The sequence below is a fragment of the Aythya marila genome, assembly GCF_965140915.1.
Source record: "Aythya marila genome assembly, chromosome: 5".
Classification (NCBI taxonomy): Eukaryota; Metazoa; Chordata; class Aves; order Anseriformes; family Anatidae; genus Aythya; species Aythya marila.
The window spans coordinates 38,996,211-39,019,781 of NC_139046.1; the positions used below are offsets into that span (position 1 = coordinate 38,996,211).

A 23,571-nucleotide genomic window follows, 5' to 3' on the forward strand; every position below is an offset into this window, starting at 1 on the left:
TTATCTGGACATGGCAGTGGTGAAGTACAACTCTCTGAAGTGTCTCTCAGTAACTTGCTACCTTTTTAACACAGTTGCTAAAGCACTAGGTATATGGGTTTGATTATATGGCATTTCTATTATTTCCAAGTAGAAAATGCTGAGTATGAAAAGAAATAAAGAACAGTCCATACCCACAAGTCAATGTTTACGAAATTCAAATGACAGATCTAGTGTCAAAAGTCATGATAAAAGAAGAGAACATGATTTTATTTTCGATTAGCTGTACAATAAACAAAGCAGGGACACAAAACAAGTAATGAAGCAGCTCTTAATAAATTGTCTACTCCTGTGTATTCTTTAGTATTTAATATTCATTTCAGTGTTAGCTGAATGTCATCTGCAGCACAAGCAAAAACAAGGTTGCATGAGAACACCTTGAATGAACCTGGGACACAATGCTAAGATATCAGAGAACTGCTATTAGAAGTAATATCGTACTGGGAGAGAAAGATTTAAATGATTCTATAAATCTGAAATTTATATGCAGAGAATGTGTACTGTTTCCTTTCACATATCACCATTTTTGTTAAGTTTCTCTCTTTAGAACCATAAATATGAAATTAGTATGTAAAATGTGTTTTTTTATCTTGTCTGATTATAATTATAAATAATAATTAAATTATAATTTAGATAATTTTAGATAATATTTAACTTTATTTTTTTAGATAATATTTAGATATTTTAGATAAGGTTGAGGGTTCTTTACATTTTGTAATTAGAAAAACAATCTGATTTATTGTCTTAGAATGGCATGTTCTCTGTTTAGCAATGAAACTGAAAGTACACAAGCTTCTCAAGTTTTGGTCAAACCAGAGGATACTGGATAACACCAGAAAGAACAAGCGATTATACACAGTACATAGCAGTACAAAATGACTAGTTGTCTTCAGTTTACAATGAGGTTGGCAGGAGACAATGGCAGTAGAGTTGCTAAGCAAGCAATACTCTAGGCCATTGACAATTAATTAGTCAATTAATTACTATTAATTAATAAGGGTGCTAGTCTACATAAAGACAAGTTTTCATCAAAACCATAAGACACTAAAGAGACATTCAGTGGTATCTAACTTAACCAAGAAAACCTTTTTAAAAAATGCTTAATTTCATAAAGTTCTTAAGTATTGAAATATTCACTATAATACCTACAGGGATACTTAAAGGATAAACAGAACTCCTTACATATGGAACTGATGTGGAAACTGAACTTTAACGATATATAATTAATAATATGTATAATTAATATATTTTAATATATAATGTATATGTTCAATTCTTTAATCAGATCTTAAAGAATAGTAAGATGAAGAATGCTATTCATAATCTGCAATTCTGCTAAAAAAATAAACTATTTCACTTTTTATTTCAGGAAAGTGAGCTTTTGAACTAACTAACCTAAGAGACTTTTTATTATCTATATAAAAAACTCCTGCGTATCTTAATTTGCTACTTACCTTGCTACCATTTCCTTTTCCTTATTTGATGCATATCCACTGCTACTGAGTGTTTTTGTTGGAGAAGACAGGAAGTACAGGCAGTGATTTGTAAAGTACTGATCAACTAATGGTAAAAGAACCTAAGAAATACAGATACAAAATGTATTTTTCACAGAGCACAATGGTACGTGTAGCAACAATGCTCTGATTTGTCAAAGTGAAATCAAGCAATTTTAGAAGTTCTGTTACAGTTGTATTTTCTCATTTCAGATATGAAGTCATATAAATTAAAATCTTAAGTATTATAATTTAAATTAAAAGCTACAAGAATATTAAACAGTGTTACACAGATCTATCTATTTTGGATCTAATACTGCAAGCTTAGTTTTCTCACATTTAACTGTTACGAGCATCACCAGAGGACTTTTCCTCTCCACTCTTCACATAACTGTCCAGTACACATATAAAAGGAGAGTTTTTTTTTTTTAAGCTCCTAAATAAAATCCTAAATGTTCCTTACTTCAAATTTGATCATCAACAGCATTTATCTTAGCACATTTGTCATACAAATGTGTAAGAAATTACTATGCATAGCAATATTTATTCCTGTTAAATAAACAATACTACATGCTTCAGTTTATACTGAGGCAAAAAAAATATAAATAATCAATGTATATATTTAGTAAGAGGATTTCATTTCATGTAATAAATGAGCTGCCTTTTAATTTCTATATTCCTTATCCTGTATAATCTATTTGGCAAATATATTGAAATACTTTGAAATAATCTGAAACGTTTGAATCCAGCAAATATATTGAGTTATTCTGGAACACATTTGGAAATATCTTTTAATGACATATCATTCATTACTTACCAGGAAAAAAAATTGGAAAGATATATTTCTGTTACCTGAAAAGAAGTCTTACATTACAGAATTCTATGTTCTGTATATGTTCTGTATTCCATATTCTGAATGTTATAGATATATATTACATCTGTAATATGTATATATATATATTACTTGAAGTACTAAATCACTCACTTTCGCAAAGAATTTTATTTCTTGGTCATGTGGAGATTTTTCAGTTTTTCCACTGGTTACAATGGCTTCTGCAAAGATACAATAAAGGTAGACACGAATAAAACGTTGGTTAATAATAAACAACACACTAGCTGTGGTACAACCTTAGAGACTTAGTTTTTAAGAAATACAAAGAAAACAGCAGAAACAGTTTAGCCAGTTACTGGCTAAGATGTCCAAGAAATCAAACTGCAAATTTAAAGACAAAATTACAGTTTCTTAAAGGCAATAAAAGTAGTGGTCTCTACAAGTTTAGACATACCAATCCAAATATTTAAATATCAATGACTTGAATGATTTTCAAAATAAAATCTGCAACTTACCCAAATGTGCAATGAACTCTTGAGCAGAGTCAACATATTTTAAAATTTTCTTCAGAAACTTAAAGGCAAACCTCTTTTCCATGGATGAAGCATCCAAATCCATGTCATTCAGACCCCTATTTTAGAAAGCATTCAGATAAATTGCATTGCTGAAGACAGTAGTACAAATGTTGACAGTACTAAGAAGCATTCTATTCCTTTTAATCTTTTGCTTATGGTAAATTTTTGTAAATAGCAGAAAATGACCTTCCACAGCAACTCTTAGTTATTAATTGCATAGCAAGAAACGTTAAAAACAGTTTATGTTTCATGTTCTAACTCGAATTTCCATCATAACAACTCATAACGATAAGGAAACACTGGCTATGCATAATGGCTATATTCAAATGCTTCTGTACACTTCAAATAGCGGTAGATAGGAAGACTCTCCCTTTATCAATTAGAAAAGACAACCTGGCTAAAGGAGATGCAGAAAACATTGAATGCAGATTTATTGGACTACAGAAGGATAGAAAAGAAGCAGGCAAGTTTGTGGCATGGAATAAACTTCCTTGCAAGAAAGAAAAGAAGTTGATGGACTCAGTGTTGTGGAATGGAGGAAATGATCACTTGTCCTGAAATTCTTCAGCACTGTTTCAGAAGTAAATTAGGGAGGATAAATGAAGATTAGATAAAACAGCTACGAGGTGAATCCAAGGAAATCACTAATTCTGCAGAAGAAGGTTGATGCAGCAGAAATTTTAACAATGAAAACGCTAATAATAAGAACATGGTTCATGACCATATTATAAGATGGGTAGGAGAAGAAGAACAGGTATAGTCTGGAGAACAGAACCAGGAAACCAAGAAATGCATTCCAATACCGGTTTATACATAAATATAAAAGGACTTTTCTAATCTCCCCCATCTTACATTTTCACTTAAAGACAAAAAAAAATCTATTTGAAGAGTCCTAGTTTACATACTTTTATGACCTATTAACTGATTTACAACATGCATACATTATTTGATATGTATTTATTCATGTACATGATACATGACTGCAATAAGAGCTATGTATGGTTGACAGGTGTCTCCTACTGGCTCATTTTCACAGAGGATAAAGCAACTAAGTATTTACCTGAATTTTCAGTGAAGTCACTGTAAATATTCTCTTTTTGAGTTTATATAGTAATTTATGGTTACTAAAAGATTACAAGTACTTTCCTAATTTTTTTTTTGTTTGTTTGTTTTTTAATGCAATTATGTTAAATGACAAAAGACAGCATGAAAAGCACTTGTATAGGCTGAAAGATGCTTAAAGCATCTTTAAAACACCCCATCCCTGGAAGTGTTCAAGGCCAGGTTGGTTGGGCATTGAGCAACCTGGTCTTGGGGAAGGTGTCTCTGTAAGTGGGTTGGAACAAGATGATTTTTGAAGGTCCCTTCCAAACCAAACTATTCAATGCTTCTGATTCTGTAGTCCTACATTTTAAAAATGTCATTCTGAAAATGTGATAATTTCAATCAGTATTTTAAAAAGATTTTAAAAGTACTTTTAAAAGATTTTATATTTACTTAAGAAATGTACGTATTCATCTGAAGAAAACACTTGGACAATAATCTTGACTCACCCTGATACAGACAATTACTGCAACTCTTTGCCCATAGCCCACAAACAGCCCGAAAAGATTCTTTTCAAGTTGACTTATCTCATTATTCAACACTCAAAACACTGCCCTCCTAACTATAACAGATGCAGCTGTAAAGAGGTATTAAATTGCTTTTGAGCAATTCCATTGATATTTCAAGGACCTTTCCTTTGCAGGAACTAAATTTGCTTCTCTTAAACAATATTTCTAAAGCAGTTATAGAGGATATAAAAATGCCTACCAGAATGCATACTATTTGACTTCAAGCTGAGAACCTACATATTTTGTAGAACTGAATTTTTCTCTGAAGTACTGCAAAAATGTATCTTTAGAGCTCTGTCTTCTAATATCTTAAAAATGGTATTAATTGGTAAAGCCAACTGAAACCACTGAAGGTAACTTTTGCAGATCCTAATAATCAATTTATATAATTTTTTGGATGTATACTTTCACTAAAGGCACAAATTTGAAGAAAAAAACAAATGAAAACAAGTAAATATGTCCCTATGTACATACAAAAAATATTGTTCATGAATACAGTGTAGATTACAAAAATGCTTAATGCTAGCAAAATGGCAGTTTCCTATGTGCTCAGGAATTTTGCATGTAATATGTAAATGACAGCTATGATACAGTAACTCACAAATCCATCACACAAAACCAGAAATACAGTATAATAATAAGCTATTTTAATTTTGACGGAGTAAAATCCCAAAGGCCAACATATGTCCAGATACAGCAATTCAATTTATAGTACAAATAATATGCTGTTCTGCTTGAGCAAGTTAAGGAGGAAATGCCTGCAAAAATGCCCACTCTGTCTTACTAGTTCAGAAAACTCAAAACAACATTTTTCTTAAGTACTAGATTAAAAACCACTTTACAGTATCAGGCCTCAGATTTACTTTCCCATAATCTTACTGACAGCTGCTGGTTGCTAATTTAGAAGTTCTGAATCATCTGCTTGCTCAATTATACTACTGTTGCATTTTGTATTTACTATGATCACATATTAAAAGTTAGCTCTCTACACTATTTCAGACGGGTTTTTCTGAACATAAAAATAATTAGGACTTTGATTTACAGAAGATAGAAGATATACCAAACAGTAAATATATTAACATCTAACAGGATGCAGTGAGATAAAGAAAATTACCATGGTTTGTGCACTGAATATAAGCAATTATTTCAAAAGTATGCACCTTACCGAGATATGATTATACCATTCACTTGAAGGAATTTAAACAGCTCCTGTGCCTTTTCACGGTCCCGTGATTTCTCCTTGGCTGTCAACGTGTCATAAGGTACCAATAAAGGATGACTACCTCCACCTTTGGTAAAAATTGAGAGAACTGTAAGGGTTTTTATTTGTTCTAAGATTTATTTTGCTTCAAATACAAAAATAAACTATTCAATTTAGATTGTCTTACACTGTCTTCTTTCAGACTGTTTCTTCTCCCTCATTTTGCTTGTCTTTTTTGTGTGGTTTTGGCACAGGATTCTGGCTTACCTTTGCTTTCCAACTCCATTTTCTTCTTTTTGGCCCATATATTATGGTAGTTTTCTGCCATTACCTCAACCATTCCCTACATTGCCATCAGGAAAAATAAGACGATGCAAAATTAAAAGATGAAAAATTAATAATTCTGTAATTATACATAATTCTACAGTCTTGAGTATAATCTACAGTCTTTGGTAAAGAAACATCACCCATAGAAACTTTGGCTGAGTTGGTTTATGCATCCAAGCATTTACCTCAGTAAAGTGGGACACAAAAAATACAGATGCTTTCCAGGTCAAATAAAACAGTGATAAAGTCATTACTTATTATTACCTTATGCTAGTTCTTAAATGACTTTAGTCATAAAGCAGTACCTATTAAGCTACGGACTGCAATGCATAAAACAAAATAACCATAAGTGTCTTCTAATTGTATGATGTCTAAGAGTGAACTACAGTACAAGGAGAATCTATGCTGAAGGCAGGCATTAGACAATGTGAAGACAATCTACAAAGAAAAAAACGTAAAGATCTCTCAGCACAGATGATGAGACTTAACTAAATATAAACATCTATTTTTCAGGAAGTACAGACTACTTTCTTTCTCTTATATTCTGGTTTATAATAGTTTAGATCCTTTGGACACAAATACAGCTTACAGTCTTTGCACATAAACAGCCTAACAGATCTCTTTTAACAGATAATATGAAGGACAGTCTTGAGTCTGTTCTTATAAAAGCTTAATGAAGTAGCACTACAAATACTTATGAAGGGCAACAATGGAAAAAGCAACATACTGGTTTGCAATTTAGCATATAGATAATGGGGGATGGTATCATGGCCTATCAAATGTATAAAAACTGATGCTGTATAACAAATGAGAAAAATGAGGAAGAGTTAACAGAAAAATCTGAAAGCAAAACAAAGTAATATGAAGTAGATTTCATTTGTCTGAGTACAAAGGCAGAAGCAATAGATTACAAAAAATGTTAAACAGAGGCATTTTCTAATTAGTTGGGAATGACTGTAGTAGTTAAGAAGAAAAGAGATGAAGAAATCAAAACATAAGACAACAAAACCATGGATAAAATTTTCACTCCAAAGGACCAAGCTTTAGATCTTAGAGCTAAGATAAATAGCCTGGCTGTGTGAGAGATTTAAGTAAATAATGCTGAAATTCTATGTCTGAGACACTATGAGGATATCTATACCAACTACAGTTATCAATAACGGAAACGTGAAGAAGGATCTGCTGGAGGAAGTTCTGAGTCAAGAAGGACAGAAGACAAGGAAGACATTCAAGAAAAATAGAATTTGTTTTGGAGAGAATGAAATTATGTGATTTGTCCCAAATAAACTTTTCCTTCCTTGTAGACCAAGGAAAAATGACCTAGGACTAAGCAATACAGAGAACTTCTTTACAGAAGTACTAAAATGCCAAGAAAGTATACTTAGTATACTTTGAAAGAATGATTAGAAAGGTAGAAAGAGAACCAATAGAACAATCACACATGCACAGAAACAAACAAACAAACAAACAAACAAACAACACAATAGATGATATAATTCCTAGAACATCAGCAGGGAAAAATGCATCAAAACAAGGCATTTTTTGAAAACTAACTGTGTTTTGGCTAGAAAAAGATCAATACAGAACTAGTGATAACAGTGTGTCAGTACATAACAGGGATTAGATTGCATGTTGGATACACTAAGATTAAAGAACACTGTCAAATAGTCACTGTAAATATTGAATTCAATGAGCTCTTGGATGAAAGAAGAATGAAAACTGAAGGAAAACCAGGAGTGATGTTTTTTGTGCAAAAAAAAAAAAAAAAAAGAAAAACAAGAAATTTAAAATCAATAACCTTTGATAAACTAATAATTACTCATCATATAATTAGTCATCAGATAATTAGTCATCAAGCAAAAAAACATGCAGTGTTGATACACAACAGTGTAACAATAGCTAAACAACTATTTAACTGCAACAAGATTATTTCCCTTTTTGAAAGTATTCATGAGGACAGGGAAATGGAGATCCTTTTTTACAAAAGGAAGCTAAAAGAGGTTAATTGTTTTTAGCAAAACTGTGGCTGAAAGGGAACATCAAAGAGACAAAAGGCAGAAAGTTTAGCTTAGAATCTTCAGAAGTTAGAATCTTTAGCTTATACATGTAGACAAAAACAATAAACGGAAGATGAATACACTTGAGTGAGGTTCTGAGCAAACAAAACTCTTAGGAAAAGCATATGGAAAGGAAAAGAAGAGGGAAAAAGTTTAGTTGTATCACGTGGTTTAGTCTATGAAATGGTTTATATTAATTGAACTACCATATTGCTGTGAATACAGATAAACAGAAAGAAAACAGGCTATCCAAAAAGAGAAAGTGATAGAATGCTTTCAATTTTCCCTTGGAAACACTTATTGCAGAAAAAGAAGTAGAGGCATGAGGAGGACTACATTTAAAGATGGAATGAGGGTGGAAAGAAGTAAATGGGTACCTGATTATTAGACTGAAATTAAAGACACTATTTATAAGACAATAGAGCTGAAAGAATCTAGAAAATAAATTTTAGTTAAGAAAATCAGCTTGGCCATGGATTTCCAACAGAAATGGGAACTGATTAAACAGTTCTGTATCAAAAGAACAGGAGTGGAGGAGGATACTGGCATGGCAAAACTAACCCCAGCAGTCAACTAATAAGAATTTTGAGATGTACAAAGAAAAGTGAAGTGAAGAATGACAGTGAGAGAAGAAAGCAACATGAGCAGATGATTAAAATTAGACAAGAAGTCAACAGCACATGCAGCCAAGAACAGAAAGGAAATCTTAATATGGAAGACAGAAAGTCTGACATTCAATTTTCTGAAGACAGGTACTGATCATGGTGACCTTTAGGAAAAGACAACACAGAAGGAACAACTTCAGTGAGATGGAGAGTTGAAACAAACTAACGACAAAATAAAGCCTAAGAAAATATGCATCTTTGTGGTTGTTAACACAGGAGATGAAATTACTCTAGAATGAGCATAGGAAAGAAAAAAAAAAAAAAGAGAGATGCCTGTTGCATGTATAATCATAAAGGAATACTAATATGCAAGTTTGAAGCAAGGCAGATGGTATAAATATTGTTGAGGTAAAGAGAGATTTCTTTACTCAATATGGTTGAGAGGGAGGGTGAGAAGAGTTGCAAATAGTAGAAAAAAGTAGAAGCCCTATAAGGTCTTAACACACTGAAGAGCACACTAAAAACATGTAGGCATCCCTCAAGGAAAAATAAAAAACAAAAACAAAACATACAAGCAAACAAAAAAAAAAAACAAAAAACTTTCTTCATTCTGTATAAACTTTTTCACTACTATTGCTCTATTTAAAATTTGTACGTCATTTTATCGATAAGGGTAATATATTGAAAAATAATACACAAGCAAAACTGTGTTTTGCAGCTTTCTTTCTTACAATGAAACTGTCTGGAATAATAATATGAATTCTTCCATTCTCTCAGGCTTTTAAGCATATGGCTGCACATGGTCTGTGCATAACATCAGGAGCATCAATATATTCAACTGTTATACAAAGTAAGCACAGGCATAGGCTAAATATATATCAAAAGCTGTTTACAGTCCCTTTCCTGGCTTCATGCTAACTTGTTCTAGGAACTCAAGAAGCACCAATGAGATAAAGAGCAGAAATCTCTTTTTAACATTTATAAATAATATATGTGAACCTTTTTACAACAGTGAATCACAAACAAAGACAGAAGTACACTCATAAAATCTGTTAAAATTCAAATCATCAATAACAAAGTCTACTAAGTCTTTCCACGTCCTAGTTTTGCCTGGTACAGAAATAATTTTCTTCCTACTAGCTGGTATGGTGCTGTGTTTGGGATTTAGGAAGAGAATAATGCTGGTAACACACTGACTTTTTAATTGTTGCTGAGTAGTCCTGACGCTAAGTCAAGGACTTTTCAGCTTCTCATACTGCACTGCCATTGAGGAAGCTGGGGGTGTGCAACAGCTGGGAGGGGACAGCACCAGTACAGCTGACCCAAACTGGCCAAAGGGGTATTCCATACCATATGGCATCATGCCGAACAATGAAACTGGTGGGGGGCACTGCTCAGAGAGGAGCTGGGCATCAGTCTGCAGGTGGTGAGCAACTGCATAGTACATCACTTGCTTTGTATATTCTTTTATCATTATTATTATTATTTTACTTCTTTTTCTTTCCTACTAAATTGTCTTTATCTTGACCCACAAGATTTTATTTTTTTTATTTTTTTCCCTGATTCTCTCTTCCATCCCATTTTGGCAGGGAGGAGGGAGCAAACAGCTGCATGGTGCTCAGCTGCCTTCTGGATTAAACAACAACATTCTAGCACAAAGTATGCAAAATACAAATACAAACCTGAAGCTCCCTAGAAAGCACCACATTAGAGAGATCAAGTGGTGCTGGGCTATATCCATTTCCCTGAGGGAAAAAAAAAAAAAAAGAAAAGAATTATTTTATTATTTTCAAATAAAAAATATTTTAGATAAAAGAATTCAATATTCAACTACAACACCTCTCTTATTGATCTAATCAGTGACAGTATTTACTTTTTTTTTTTTTTTTTTTAAACTTCCTTGAGAAATTGTGTTCACCTTTCACCTCGTAATGTGCTGGCAACACATGGGATGATTAACAGTACATCTGTTGATATGGAAATGAGAAACATGCAAAAAAACTCAGATGCCTCTGCTGGCAATAGATGACAACCTGCTTTTATATGCTTTTCAGCCTAAGTAAGGAGACCAATCATGAGGCATTCAATGTGTCTTCAGAACATGACAGAACGGTGTGACAACCACATGAATGAACAACATATATTAAAGATAAGACACCATAATGAAAAGTTAAAGTTAATTATTGTCTAAAAGAATTCACAGACTAAGAAAAAGGTCTAAAATATTTATGCAGTCTTGAAATGTTTAAAGTGTGAAAGCTCCAATGTAACAAACCTAATTCCTGTGATTAAATGTGAAGTCACACCTAAATCAGTGGTTTCAAATGTACTGAAGTTAAACGTGCTGAAATCCTGTACTGAATCATGTCATGCATTTTGTTTGTTTGAAACCATTTTTTAATTTTATAGGTCAACATGTTAGCAACTACAACGAAAAAACAACTACAAATGAAAGAAATAGTCTTTATCACATCAAAATGCTATGCACTATATACTTATCTGCAACACTTGCCTGTAAGATTTTACAAAAAGTATTAAATGAACAATCTTATTTGTCTGTCATAATAATCCTGACAGAAGCCAATTTCAGGTTCTTCTGTTTGACCAAGAAAGAAATTTTCTAGATTTAACTATTGTAAAACAAAAAGCTTTAAATACTGTGCCATGTATTCTTTAAATGACTACACAAAATCCCTCTCCATTAGAAAATTAAGAGATATGGTCTCTGACCACCTTGGCTTTGTAAAAACTGCACTTTTTTTGCAGTCCCCTCTTTAATGTTACAGTGTATTTGTTTATTATAGTGACGAGACTTCCAATCTCAGAATTCTAACTCTAGAAGCTTCTTTTCATTGAAAAGAATATAAAATAAACATATTTTTGTATAGTTTCTCAGTAAATTAACAACCAAGCCTTTTTTTTTTTTTTTTTTTTTTTTTTTTTTTTTTTTTTCTTCCAGATTTAACCAATTCCATCTCACCTGGCTAGACTGAGATATGCTGCGGAGCTTTTCATTTTCACGCTGATGTAATATTGTTTCTCCTCCTTCTTTGGTCCTTTCTAGGCTCCATCCCATGGCCAACATGGTTTTCAGTGATTCTCTAGCAGGCCAACGATAAATTTCTTTTTCCTTTGAAGCAAATAATTTTCTTCATTTAACAAGCAGCAAAAACTTAGTAAAAATATTCTGTTCTTCATCATAAATTGTCACATGCCACAAAAGTTAAAGAAATCCAGTAGACATTATATAATATTTTTTGCATGAGAAACAAGCTTTAAAGTAGTTACACACCTTTTTGCTTTTATTTTTGACTGTTAATATGTCTATTAAAAACTAAGGGAAGTTGAGCTCTGAAGCAATAATGTAGTTTGTATCTGGAAACCTACTAATTAGTTGCTCCAGCCCAAAATTATCTAAGACTGATGACACTAAAATTACAAATTTCATTTACAAGAAATTAGTTAAGTATGTACATTTGAACACAAAGCTTTTTTTTTTTTTTTTTTTTTTTTTTTTTTTAAGCATTCCTCTATTTATATCTATTTACAGATACAGAACATTACTGATCTATAAACCTCTTCGTGTAAGTACAGCCATCAACAGCAAATTAGGGGAGAGCTTTCAGCCCTTCGAAATGTAAAGGTGTTATACAAAATCTGAAAAGTTGTAGGAAAGAAAATTCTGAGTGCATCGTATTAAGACTTCTCAAATCAACATAATAAAAGTATTTCAACTCTTAACCATAAATAAGAATTTTTATGATACTTATTTAACAGTTTTTATGGAAAGACCTGATTTTAGAAATAGTTCAGAACTTCAAATCTGAGACCATTTTGAAAAATCCCTTTAAACAGCTTAAATAATAATTCAACCAACAATACTTCAGGCCCTCTCTGAAGATATCAAAGCAATTTACAAACCTTGGGAAATGAGAACTCCTAATTTTGTCATCTCAATTTTCTGAATGGGAAAAGTACGGTAAAGGGGGACAAATGTAATTGACTTAACTAGGTCACCTAGTGAATCACTGCAAAAATATACAACAAAATTCCAGTTTAGTTCAGTGTTTTGACAACTAAAAAACATTCATGCCCAGTCAAGAAATTCAAATGTAAAGTGTATTTAAAATATTTTTAATGTTTTTTCTCCAATTTCAACTGAAGCACGTTCTCCCATTTCATTAAAATTTTCTACCATCTTTCTTGAAGACAGAATTACCTTCAATTAGATATGTTAGATTACTTTTACTTAGAACACAAGAGTAGTTGCCAGTCACTTCCTCATCCACAGAGACCTGAAAACCCTGCCTTTATTACTAATTGGCTCAGGCCTATGAAGGCTGCGTAGCAGAAGCGTATCATTTATGCAGGACTCTATTAACTAAACAATCACTGTAGCATATAGAGATCGCTGTTCTTATCTGTAAGATAAGAGGAGTTTGCCTGTCCTCCAGTTGTATAATAAATTTGAATTGTATTAGAAAAAAGTATACAAAATCAAGCTACTTTCCATTAATACAGCTTAAGTATTCTCTATTACCTTTTCTGTTAAAGTTTTGAAAGGTCTTATTAATGGGTGAGTCTTCGTATTTTCATCCAGTGAAACACCATATTTCCATCCATTATTAGTCTGAAAAGATATATATATAGTGAAATAAGATGAGAGCATCACAGATGAGTGAGAAACAGCAAGTTTTGTGTGTCATACTGAATTGCTAATCTACTCCAATGTCTACACTGTGCCACAGAAATTTGTGTGTAATAGAATGCATCCATCTGTGGATACACCAGAATAAAACATGGCCTGGGAAGATCAGAGTCTAACTATCAGCAGTAAGTCTCATGCAAAGATTTGTGACTCTACTATACACTGGCCACTTTCAAACTAATGGTTTGAATGACTAACGATTAATGCATTAACATGGTACTGGCTAAAGTTTCAAAACAAAAAGAAAAAAGCTTGTCTACTCTCTGGGAAGCTACAGTCAGCAACAGAGAGAAGAAAGATTCTACTTGCTTCCAAATTTCAATTTCTGGAAGTAATCAAACATCTATGTTGACTCTGCATTAGCCTATGAGAAATGAGTATCTGTTTTTAAGTTCAGTGTCAAAATTATAATTTTACGTAACACAGATGACAAGCGGTGGTCGATACTCTCTACTGATTTAGTATCAAAGATACAGGCTGTGGTGATTGAACTAATTAACATCACACCAAAAGCAGTCTCAGAAAAAGAATTGTGATGCAATTTCTGGAAGCAACACACTGCTTGTCTTATGAAATATATGATGTTAACAGATCAAGTATCAATGAAGGTAACTTACTGAAGCCTTTGCTTTAAAGAATATTAATTGAAATTTAACTTTTGAGATATATGTAACTATACACACATTAATGTAGTCTTTCTCTACAGATTTGCATATATAGACACATACAATAACAGAATGGTTATTTCTGTATAATTGTTCAATGTAATTGTTATTAATTGTCACAATAAATTACATAAATCTATCCCGTCTTTTCCTTCAATGAAAGAGACGCTTAAAATTCATTCTTGGATTAAATGAGTTACTCATATCCAAACACTTTCAACATACTTAGTAAAAACTGCAACTCTATCAAACTTCATTTTGCTCAGTTTTAACTCTACAAGTTCTATTTATTAACATCAAAACTTGCAAACTGTTAAGACTAAACAGCCCTTCAATAAATTTAATGTTTCATTTTAACATTTAAAAGTTCAAAATCACATTATACATATGCCTTACACCTCTTTCGAAGTGCTGAACCACAGACAACACAGTGATAGAACACTTGGAAAACTATAGGGCAAATCAATGTGTGACAGCCTTCTCAAAGTCAAGAATAAAGAAAAACTCTAACGACATTTTCTGAAATAATAAACGATATTAGACTTCCCAGGTACTCTCAGATCACAGAGCTGCTGCAGTAAAATTGAATTTCTGACTTCCATTAAAAGACCATCATTACCAAGGCAATATGATGCTAAGAAATATATATTCTTACTTTAAAAAACAGAAACAAAACAAATTAAGCACCCCTCCTCAGTCCCTACCAAATATTTGTCTTAACAAATTCACTTTGAAAAAGTGACAAGTATCAATCCACTTGCTTTAGCAAAATGTTTCTTCCACATATCCCTAAAGAATATAGACATGCACACGCTGAACAAGTGCCTATCATTTAAACACCTCACATTTGTTTTCAACAATCACCTCAGGTATTACTGGGGTAAGACAGTTGCCAGTCTTAAAACAGTTCCTACCTTATCAAAGGCCCACTTATCATGGGAATGTTCAGCATACTTGCTGACAATATACTCCAACTTTTCAGGAAGTACAAGGCTGTAAAGAAAGGAGAGTTTGGTCATTCAATTGTAAGTCACTGCACTCTGATCTATGCAAAAAAAAAAAAAAGCTTCATCTCCAAATGAAGGTAAGACATTTCACTTTGTATGTATTTTTTCTTTAGAATAAATAACACTAAGCAAAACAGAGCTATAATAGCATTTACAGAGAGTCTTCAAATACATAATTCTTGGTAGTTCTTAATGCAAGACAGTATTAGTATGGACGTCTCACATTAAATAATGATGGTTAGTGGAGGGTCTTGATTTTAACAGCAATCACCAATCAGCAATAGTCATTTCTTGAATATAGACATTTTAGAACTCTGTATTTTAGAATTACTTAAAAGCTCATGTCTCTACTAAACCATCACACATGATTTGCTTGTTTTGCTCTACCAGGTTACTAGGATTAAGTCTCAAAACTAAATGAGATTTTATAAAAACTTGGTAATAGGTTAATTGAATCACTTACTAGATTTTGATGGTCTTGTACCATTTGCCATCACTGTACCACACTCTAAATAATGACAGCATCAACTGTAAATATCTCAAATATTTTGAATGGGGTACATAAGAAGTACTAATTTACTACATACTCTGCAGAATACTGAAGTTCTTTACAGGGCTAAGAGTAGTGTGTTTTGTATCTGCTAAACAGGATATGTTCTAGCAAAGCATTTGAAAGCAAGAAGCAAAAATGCCTGTATTATTTCTTAAAGGTACTAATATCATTAAAAAGTCAGTCACTGGCCACTGCTCTGTACAGAGGAGAAAAAAGTGTTAGTAAGGAAAACGTTATAAAAATATATAAGGAAAGGAATTTGTTACGAAATACATTACTCACTTTGCTGTACTGACAGGTTTGGGATCAAAATTTCCTTCTGGATCCACTGAAGTCTGCTTTTCCAAAGTTGATCTAATTCGTGTATCTAAATAATCAGGAGGCAAAGCACCAGCTATAGCACTTAGACAAGGCAAGGCCATTCGAAAGAGCTCTGGATCGTACTTCTGCAGGAGAGATAGGAACTGGTTGGAAAACCCAACAGAAAAACATGCAAAATGTTAGTGAAAACCAATCAGCCATATGTACAAATATTAGAAGATGCAAAGAGACAGTAAAGCACATTTTAAAACTAAGCACAGAGCAAAAATATTGCGGTATGACCTGTATTTTTCTTGTTATCAACCTAATACATTTTCAAGACTGTTCCAATTACTGTAAGAGTATGCTGACAGCTGTATAAGCATATACAATACATGTAGGAGCATGTAAAGATTTCTTCAGGCTGTTAAGGCCTACATAGAAAGAATCAAAGGTTGATTACCTAGTCAGAGAAGTACAGTAATCTACAAAATACTGTCTTTAACTACAGAAGTCATAATAGTTTATCCGTCTTTTGCCCTAAACTTCTTAAAGTTTAAATCATGCCAGTCAAAGAAAACTGTGTTTTACTGTTGCAAAGCCAGTTCACTATCTCTCAGAATTGTCCTGTTAAGAGGTGAACTAGCGCATTTTGTCTTCTAAATAATTAGCTCTAGAGATAATGGTACTTGATACATAAAAACACATGGTGCAATTACATATGAAGAATTTATCCTATCCTTAGCTAACTTGCCATGAAAAACATTCAAGGTCAATTGTTACACACTAAGTTAAGTGTGTAAATTAAGTTATTTAAAAAAAGGGGGGGGGGGGAGGGGAGCAAAGAGAAAGTAGCAGCAGATCATAGGAGGTCCAGGTTCTCATTAAAAGCTCTCAAACTACATTCTTAGTGCCCCTGGGAAAAATAATCACTTCAGATTCCCCACTTGTATAACATGCATACTGATGTACTTTTAAAAGAGTTTAACACATTTACTGTTGAACACTGATGTGCAAGAGTTCCATGCTATTATAATTATTTAATAAATTGAAGAAATATTTCTCTTGCTTCACTGAAAGACACAGATAAGCTACATGACTTTCTAAATTTGAATGACAAGTTTATTATTTTTGTGTTAACAAAATGCTGAAAAGCAATTTTAAGTTCCACTGAAGATTCTTGCTGATAAAATTATACTTTACAGCAAGAAGAATGCCTGAAACTTTGAATCTTTAACTTCCTTTAGTTTTGTTACAATGTTCTTTAGTGCTTAATGCACAAGCAAAAGAAGTGAGATCACAGGGTGAACTACTTCCACTAACACATCTGGAAGCAATGAAAACGCCAAACCTGTAAATATCTCAGTACAAAACAAAACAATGGAGAACACTGTAGCTTAGCAGCTTTACACAATGCTCTCATTGGACGAATAATCATTTACAAAATGATACAAATCCTATTACAGCGGGCCACCAATACTGACAGAAATACATCGTCTTCATTTATTTGTAAAATACTAAGACAAATTAAAAATGGTTCATCGTGACCTCAGGCCCTACTGACACTGTTTCTACCTGTGACAGCAGTGAGACAGACTAAGAAGTCATTAAAACCAAATACAAATAAGGCTTAAAAGCCATCCTAGAGTAGTGAAGAGACAATGTTTACTTTCGTATTATAAAAAGGATGCATAGAGAAACGATCACCTAAATTTGTTGACTAGAACTGGAATGGACATTCAGTGGGATGCACTGAAAAATATTGCTACATTCTCATAGTGAGAACTTGATTTTTGAGCCAAGTTCAAAGAGAACAAGTTCAAAAAGTATCTATCCAGAAAGGCATTTCTAATATCAGAAACGTAACATTACTTCGAAAAAAACATTAGTAAGTGCAAAAATCCTAAGATCACACCTTGGAAGAGTACTACAGGAAAATGTTTATTTATGCAATGGTTGGATCATAGTTTTTAACTTAGGCAAAGACTGGCAAAATAACAAAATACAAGTGTCAGTTTGAAAATAGATAATTTAGATTTATAGTGCATACACCAGTAATTTGATTAGCATATACAGACATTTTGTAAAAATAATGCTATTATATGTCAGTAAAAAGTATTATAAAAAGTTTAGGAGAGCAAAGTAGAATAAAGCTGAATAGAGAACACTGACTTGTTAGTGCAGCAAGCAATCATTACCAGTGGAAAGGTATATGGCTATATCAAAACAAAAATCTCACATTTTATTAATTTGGAGAAAATCCCAAATCCCTCATGATTCAGGACTCAATTTTTTTTTTTTTTTTATTAGAATGTTACTTCATTGGAAACATTCTTTGTCATACATCCTGTATTATGTGAAAGAATTGCTGATACAGGCATTTTCTGTTCTTGGCATTGCAAATTATCATTGTAATGCTTTTATAGAAAGCCCATAGTGAAACATGAATTCTAATCATTACCTTATGAGACAAGGAATCAAATATTCCCCAGAAAAGTTTCTCAGTTAAATGTAATTCTTCTTCTGCTGCAATTCCATAGCTTCCCATTCCTGAAGGTAGACAATAATACTTCCAGCACTGTTCATAGTGATTTGTCAGAAGCTAGGTGTAAAAAAAAAAAAAAAAAAAAAAGTGAAAGTGTGTAAAACATTGATATTTAATAATATAACACACTGGGTAGCATCTGCTTAAACAGTTAAATAAATATTATTATACTTATTTCTTATTAAATATTATACTTATGCCCACCAATACTGTTTATTTCTTTACTTCTAACAGATCTTAAAAAGAGTCTTTTTTTCTTCTTTATCTTTTTGTGGGAGTGGTAGAGCTGTGCTGAAGAAGCATAAAGACTGTTATCTCCAGCTAGCTAGATTATTGTGAACTGAGTTTTATGCTGAATGCATGTACACAAAATACACCATTTACCTTGAGAGGCATTTTACAGTACTCATTGAGTAGTGGTACATCAAAAACTAGCCTTCTCAACAGCTGTTGTAGCATAGAGGGACGTAAGTGGCTGTAATTAAAAAAAAAAAAAAAAAAAAAAAGTAAAGAAAATGAAAAAGGAAGTTCTTGTTAGTAAAAATTCATACAGTCCAGTGAAAATTAAATACAAATTTAAATTATTTTCCACATTGGTATTCAAATGATTCATGAAAACTATTTTGAGAAACATATGGTGTGCACACAACGAAAAACAAAATGAATAGTTAATACCTTCAGGTGTATAAAAAATCATGAAAAAACAAATATTAGACTCTCTAAATAAGTTTGAAGAACCTGACTCTATGTCATCTATCTAATGATATAACACAAAGATAAGCAAATTTTGGACTCTGTTATGCAATTAGACAACAGGTATGATTGTCCCATATAACATCAGAGGAAAGGGTGTTTTTTGTTGCTATTGGGTTTTGTTTGTTTCTTTGTTCAATTTTAAGGATTCTTCAGGGTGGTTTAGATATATAGAGGAGACAATCTAAGCAAAATAAACAGAATATTGCCCTAAAAGAATGGTTTTTGATATGAAACTACAAAGCAGCAAAACACTCGTGACTGAAACTGGTCTTGTAAATACATTATGATAACTATTATTAGAAATAAATCTGTACATCTCTACTACTTCAAGGCTCAGTTCATCTTTAGAATCAGTTTTCAGATTTGGAGAATGATGGGTAGTTTATGTTTTGGTTTAAGTGTTTCTTCGTTGGCTTCTTTTTTTATTTTCATTCTTTCCTTTTTTTTTAAAACAAAGAACAAGGTTTCTCAAGCCACAAGAAAAAATACAAACATGTCAACACCTTAAATCCCCAACACATACACTGTCAAACTCACCTAAACATTTTGGTAATAACTAGAATTTTGTTTTTACAAATAACCAGAATTCATTTTGTATCATTGCAATGCTCATAGCAATGCACCAGCTTGTAGAATGCAGGATAAGTAACAGAAAAATCAGAACTATTTTCTCTTAGGAAAAGAAATCCTGTCATACAGTCAGGTCATTTATTTCATGCAGGAATAAAACTCTCTTCATTCTACATTATACACAATGAAGAAAATTATTAAAATACATATTCTTATTTCCATACACACACAAAAGAAATCAATTTGAACATATGCATCATACATACTGGCAAATAGCAAGCAGGCATTCTTCAATAGTGTCTCGTTGTGCTTTTGTAAGGGAACGTCCTTTGGATAACCTATATATTGTGTGAAGCATGGAGTCAACCAAAGAGGCATGATGCTCTGTTCCAGAAAAGAGGGGAGCACATCTTTTGAGTAATGGAAACACAGCTGAACAAATATATCTATTTAGTGCGAGAGCTGCCTCTGTGGTACTTAGAGAAACCTGTAGGAAGTAGTAATTGATTGTTAGTATCATATGGAATAAAAGTTACTAAATATGAAATTATAAAACATAATAATGACATATTCCTGAGGTCCCTTTAGTGGCTGGGTACTAATATAGTATTCACAGTATATACATGAGGACAAAAGCCCTTTTTTTTTTTTTTTAAACTTGAGAAAATTAAGTCATCCCACTTATCCCATTAAAAACTGATTTCTTGCCCCACTGCTCTTTAAACCAATAAAAGCAAAAAAGAAAACAGGCAGCTTATTTCTTTAAACAGGTTATGAAAAATCACAAAGCATTAGGTAGCATTTTTCATCTCACTCAATTTTTCCTACCTGCACATACATGAATTTTCAATGCAATTGGAAAGCACGCATGAAATAAAAGCCTATTACAGAATATCCCATGTACTTACAGTAATTAAGGTAAGCCTGCATTTAAAGTACACTACATCATTGCTTTCTGTGGTACTGAATGCTTACAATTAAAACTTAAACTCAAGAAACGAATAAAAATATACTGAACTATTACTGCTTGGGATTACAGTGAGCAAATTTTTTAAAGATTTTTTAACTTGAAGTTCCATTTATTACACTAATTGAGCCATTAAAGCACCTAATCTGCATAGCAAAATACTTACTGTATCCAGAGAGGCAGAAGCTCTTAAATCTGGTAAAAATCCAACTTCCAATAGGTGAAGGAGGAAGGTTTGGTCCTTAATACCATATACACGGTCCAAGAAGAGTACCATTGGTGCTTTATGATCAGGACAGAAATTTGCAGACATATCTGGCTCATTTACTGTGCCATCTACACAAATATATAATGACTTTTAATAGAAAATCACTGAATAAGCAAGAAACAAGAAGACAATGAAAGACACTATAATTACATTTATTGACTAAAATCAAATGTCTGAAATCATATTCTTGGTTCAGTTTTCTTGCACACTGAAAAAGAATTCAAGGTAGTTATTAAAAAACATATTGCAATTGATTAATCTTCCTGTCTTAAATGCAAACTTAAGAATGAATGGTTAAAGTATTCTACGTGTTTCATTACTATTACAGAGAATATTTGTAAGGTAAAATTAAAGAAACATATTATTACAAACATTAATATATATAGTAACTGTGAAGTTTCAGAAGGTTAATAATTTTCATTTCTGTATCATGTAAACTAGACTAGAAAGAATATGCAATACAAGCAAAGACACCAGTAACAGACGCTAAATGATAAACCATCTGTAAAGGGGAATGACTGTAAGGAGGAATAGATAATCCTTGTGAAAAAGAAAGGACAGCAGAAGGAGGGGAAGGAGGATAACATTACTTTGGAGTAGAACAAAATGATAAATTGGTAGCTTATAGCCAGTGGAACATGCAGCAACTAACAGGAAAGATGTAGATCATATACCATAAAAACCTCTTCCTCTGTTGCATTTATACTTTACATAAAATTACAGTTTGTAGGGTTATCTTGGAAGTTATGTTTGGAAATAAATCCACCCTGCATAACTACAAGACCACTTCTAGGAAAGAATCAACAGTCACACAACAAGCAAGAATACATGATCAATACCCTTTTTCATCTTGATTTTGTAGTATTTTTAAGTTTCAGAGTGATGAAAGTACAAAGGGAATGAGGTCAAGCTTATGTGTTATACCTAAAGAGATAGTGTCTCTATAGCAACTGCATGAGACAAAATACTGGGATAGATGGGCCACTGCAGTGTTCCAGTAAGGTATTTCTTATGTTTTTACGTTCTCTGCTCCACAGAACCAAGTATCTCTTCTATAGGTCTAATTGATCCATACCTAATTAAAATCTAAAGAACATTTCACACCTGAAAGTTATGTGTTAACAGCTTTTTACAAAACGTGAACTTATATACTAAAAGTAATGAAGTTACCTTTGTTAACTGTTGACAGCTTTAGCGGTATACTTATAATCCCAACCAAATCTTCAGTTGGCACTAGAGATCGGAGGATCGACCTGATTCGAATAGCTTCACCTTTTCCACTTTGAATAAGCTGTTAGAAAAAGTGCACCAATTAAGAAAGTTAATACTGAGTGAAATCAGAAAAAAAAAATAATAACAAAAAAAAAAATACTGATATTAGCATGTTTTTTGGAAACACTATAGTGTTTCCAAAACACTACAAAAAAAAATCATAGAAATCCAATCTATCACAGCACTATAAAGGAATGCTGATTTTAAGCTTATCCTACTTTTTCATCATTCCTAATTTTGGTATCATAAATGGATAATTTATTGATGCTATAAATTCCTAATAAAACAAACAAACAAACAGCTACATGGCTAAGCTTTCCAAGGATCAATCAGACGAAGTGCTGAAAGCAAAAATTTCTGAAAGACTCAAGTTACTTACAGAACATTCAGTGATAGCTTTTCAGCTTGCCTTTTTATACTATGAACAGATGCAAACCTGTCAGATGTATCTACACATTTTCCTATTATTTTTATGCAGTAAAAATCACAAAAGGAATTAACAATAATGGGGTGACCAACTTGTTTTACCTTCTAGCAGAACTTACATATTCACAATCTGTCTCTCTGAAAACCTCTTCCAGTAATTTTCTTAACATGAAACTAGCAATATACAGCTAGATACAATTTACAGGTAGTAAAGCTAATAGCTTTGGTAATTTTAAGTATGGAGGTTACAAGTCAAATCTCTTGCTTTTTGTTGTACTGAGACACATAAATATGGCACTTTGATCTGGATGTGTGCTACTAAAGCATTTTAAATAGTGGCAAGTAAAAGTCACTTTAACACCAAGTTTTATATGTGGCTATTTTACAGGCATTACACATTCAAAAGTGTTATTTCACTTATTTTTCTATGTATTCATGTAGTGTTAATACCATATTTCAACAGTACACAAGAATGAAGCTCTGCATCACACTGTTATGAAAATTACTTTTGTGGCTTTCTAGAGGACAGTAAAGGGCCAGCTTCAGAAATTTTATTGGCAGTGTAAATGTGTACCACTAGTAGTTCATTTTGGCTTTAATCATACAAAAATCCCAAATCTTACATAAATAACAGAACACTAGGAATCAAAAGTCAGTGAATCTTTATGAACAGTTGGCAGGGAACACAACTGTATAGATACAGTGAAAAATGTAATAAAGCATACCTCCTGATAGTAGAAAGCCTTTGAATAGAGACTATTTTAGTTAGACACATACAGTTCTGTTTACAAA

At 32.5% G+C, this 23,571-nt stretch overlaps 1 protein-coding gene across 14 annotated transcripts in view; it reads right to left on the bottom strand.

Moving 5' to 3' along the window:
• RYR3 (ryanodine receptor 3) overlaps positions 1-23,571 on the bottom strand; it is a 218,150-nt gene that overhangs the window by 59,797 nt on the left and 134,782 nt on the right. For 9 of the 14 annotated variants that reach the window (XM_082761306.1, XM_082761316.1, XM_082761311.1 and 6 more), the window contains exons 46-60: positions 22,252-22,372; positions 20,980-21,149; positions 20,113-20,333; positions 18,905-18,995; positions 18,437-18,577; positions 15,958-16,139; positions 15,030-15,108; positions 13,283-13,372; positions 11,723-11,872; positions 10,425-10,487; positions 6,021-6,096; positions 5,718-5,841; positions 2,880-2,995; positions 2,518-2,585; positions 1,494-1,615 (exon numbers count right to left, since the gene is read on the bottom strand). In XM_082761306.1, coding sequence (XP_082617432.1) covers positions 1,494-1,615; positions 2,518-2,585; positions 2,880-2,995; positions 5,718-5,841; positions 6,021-6,096; positions 10,425-10,487; positions 11,723-11,872; positions 13,283-13,372; positions 15,030-15,108; positions 15,958-16,139; positions 18,437-18,577; positions 18,905-18,995; positions 20,113-20,333; positions 20,980-21,149; positions 22,252-22,372 — 1,814 coding nt within the window. The remainder of the gene's footprint in view (positions 1-1,493; positions 1,616-2,517; positions 2,586-2,879; positions 2,996-5,717; positions 5,842-6,020; positions 6,097-10,424; positions 10,488-11,722; positions 11,873-13,282; positions 13,373-15,029; positions 15,109-15,957; positions 16,140-18,436; positions 18,578-18,904; positions 18,996-20,112; positions 20,334-20,979; positions 21,150-22,251; positions 22,373-23,571) is intronic. The other 5 variants (XM_082761305.1, XM_082761317.1, XM_082761309.1 and 2 more) reach the window with 1 other exon arrangement.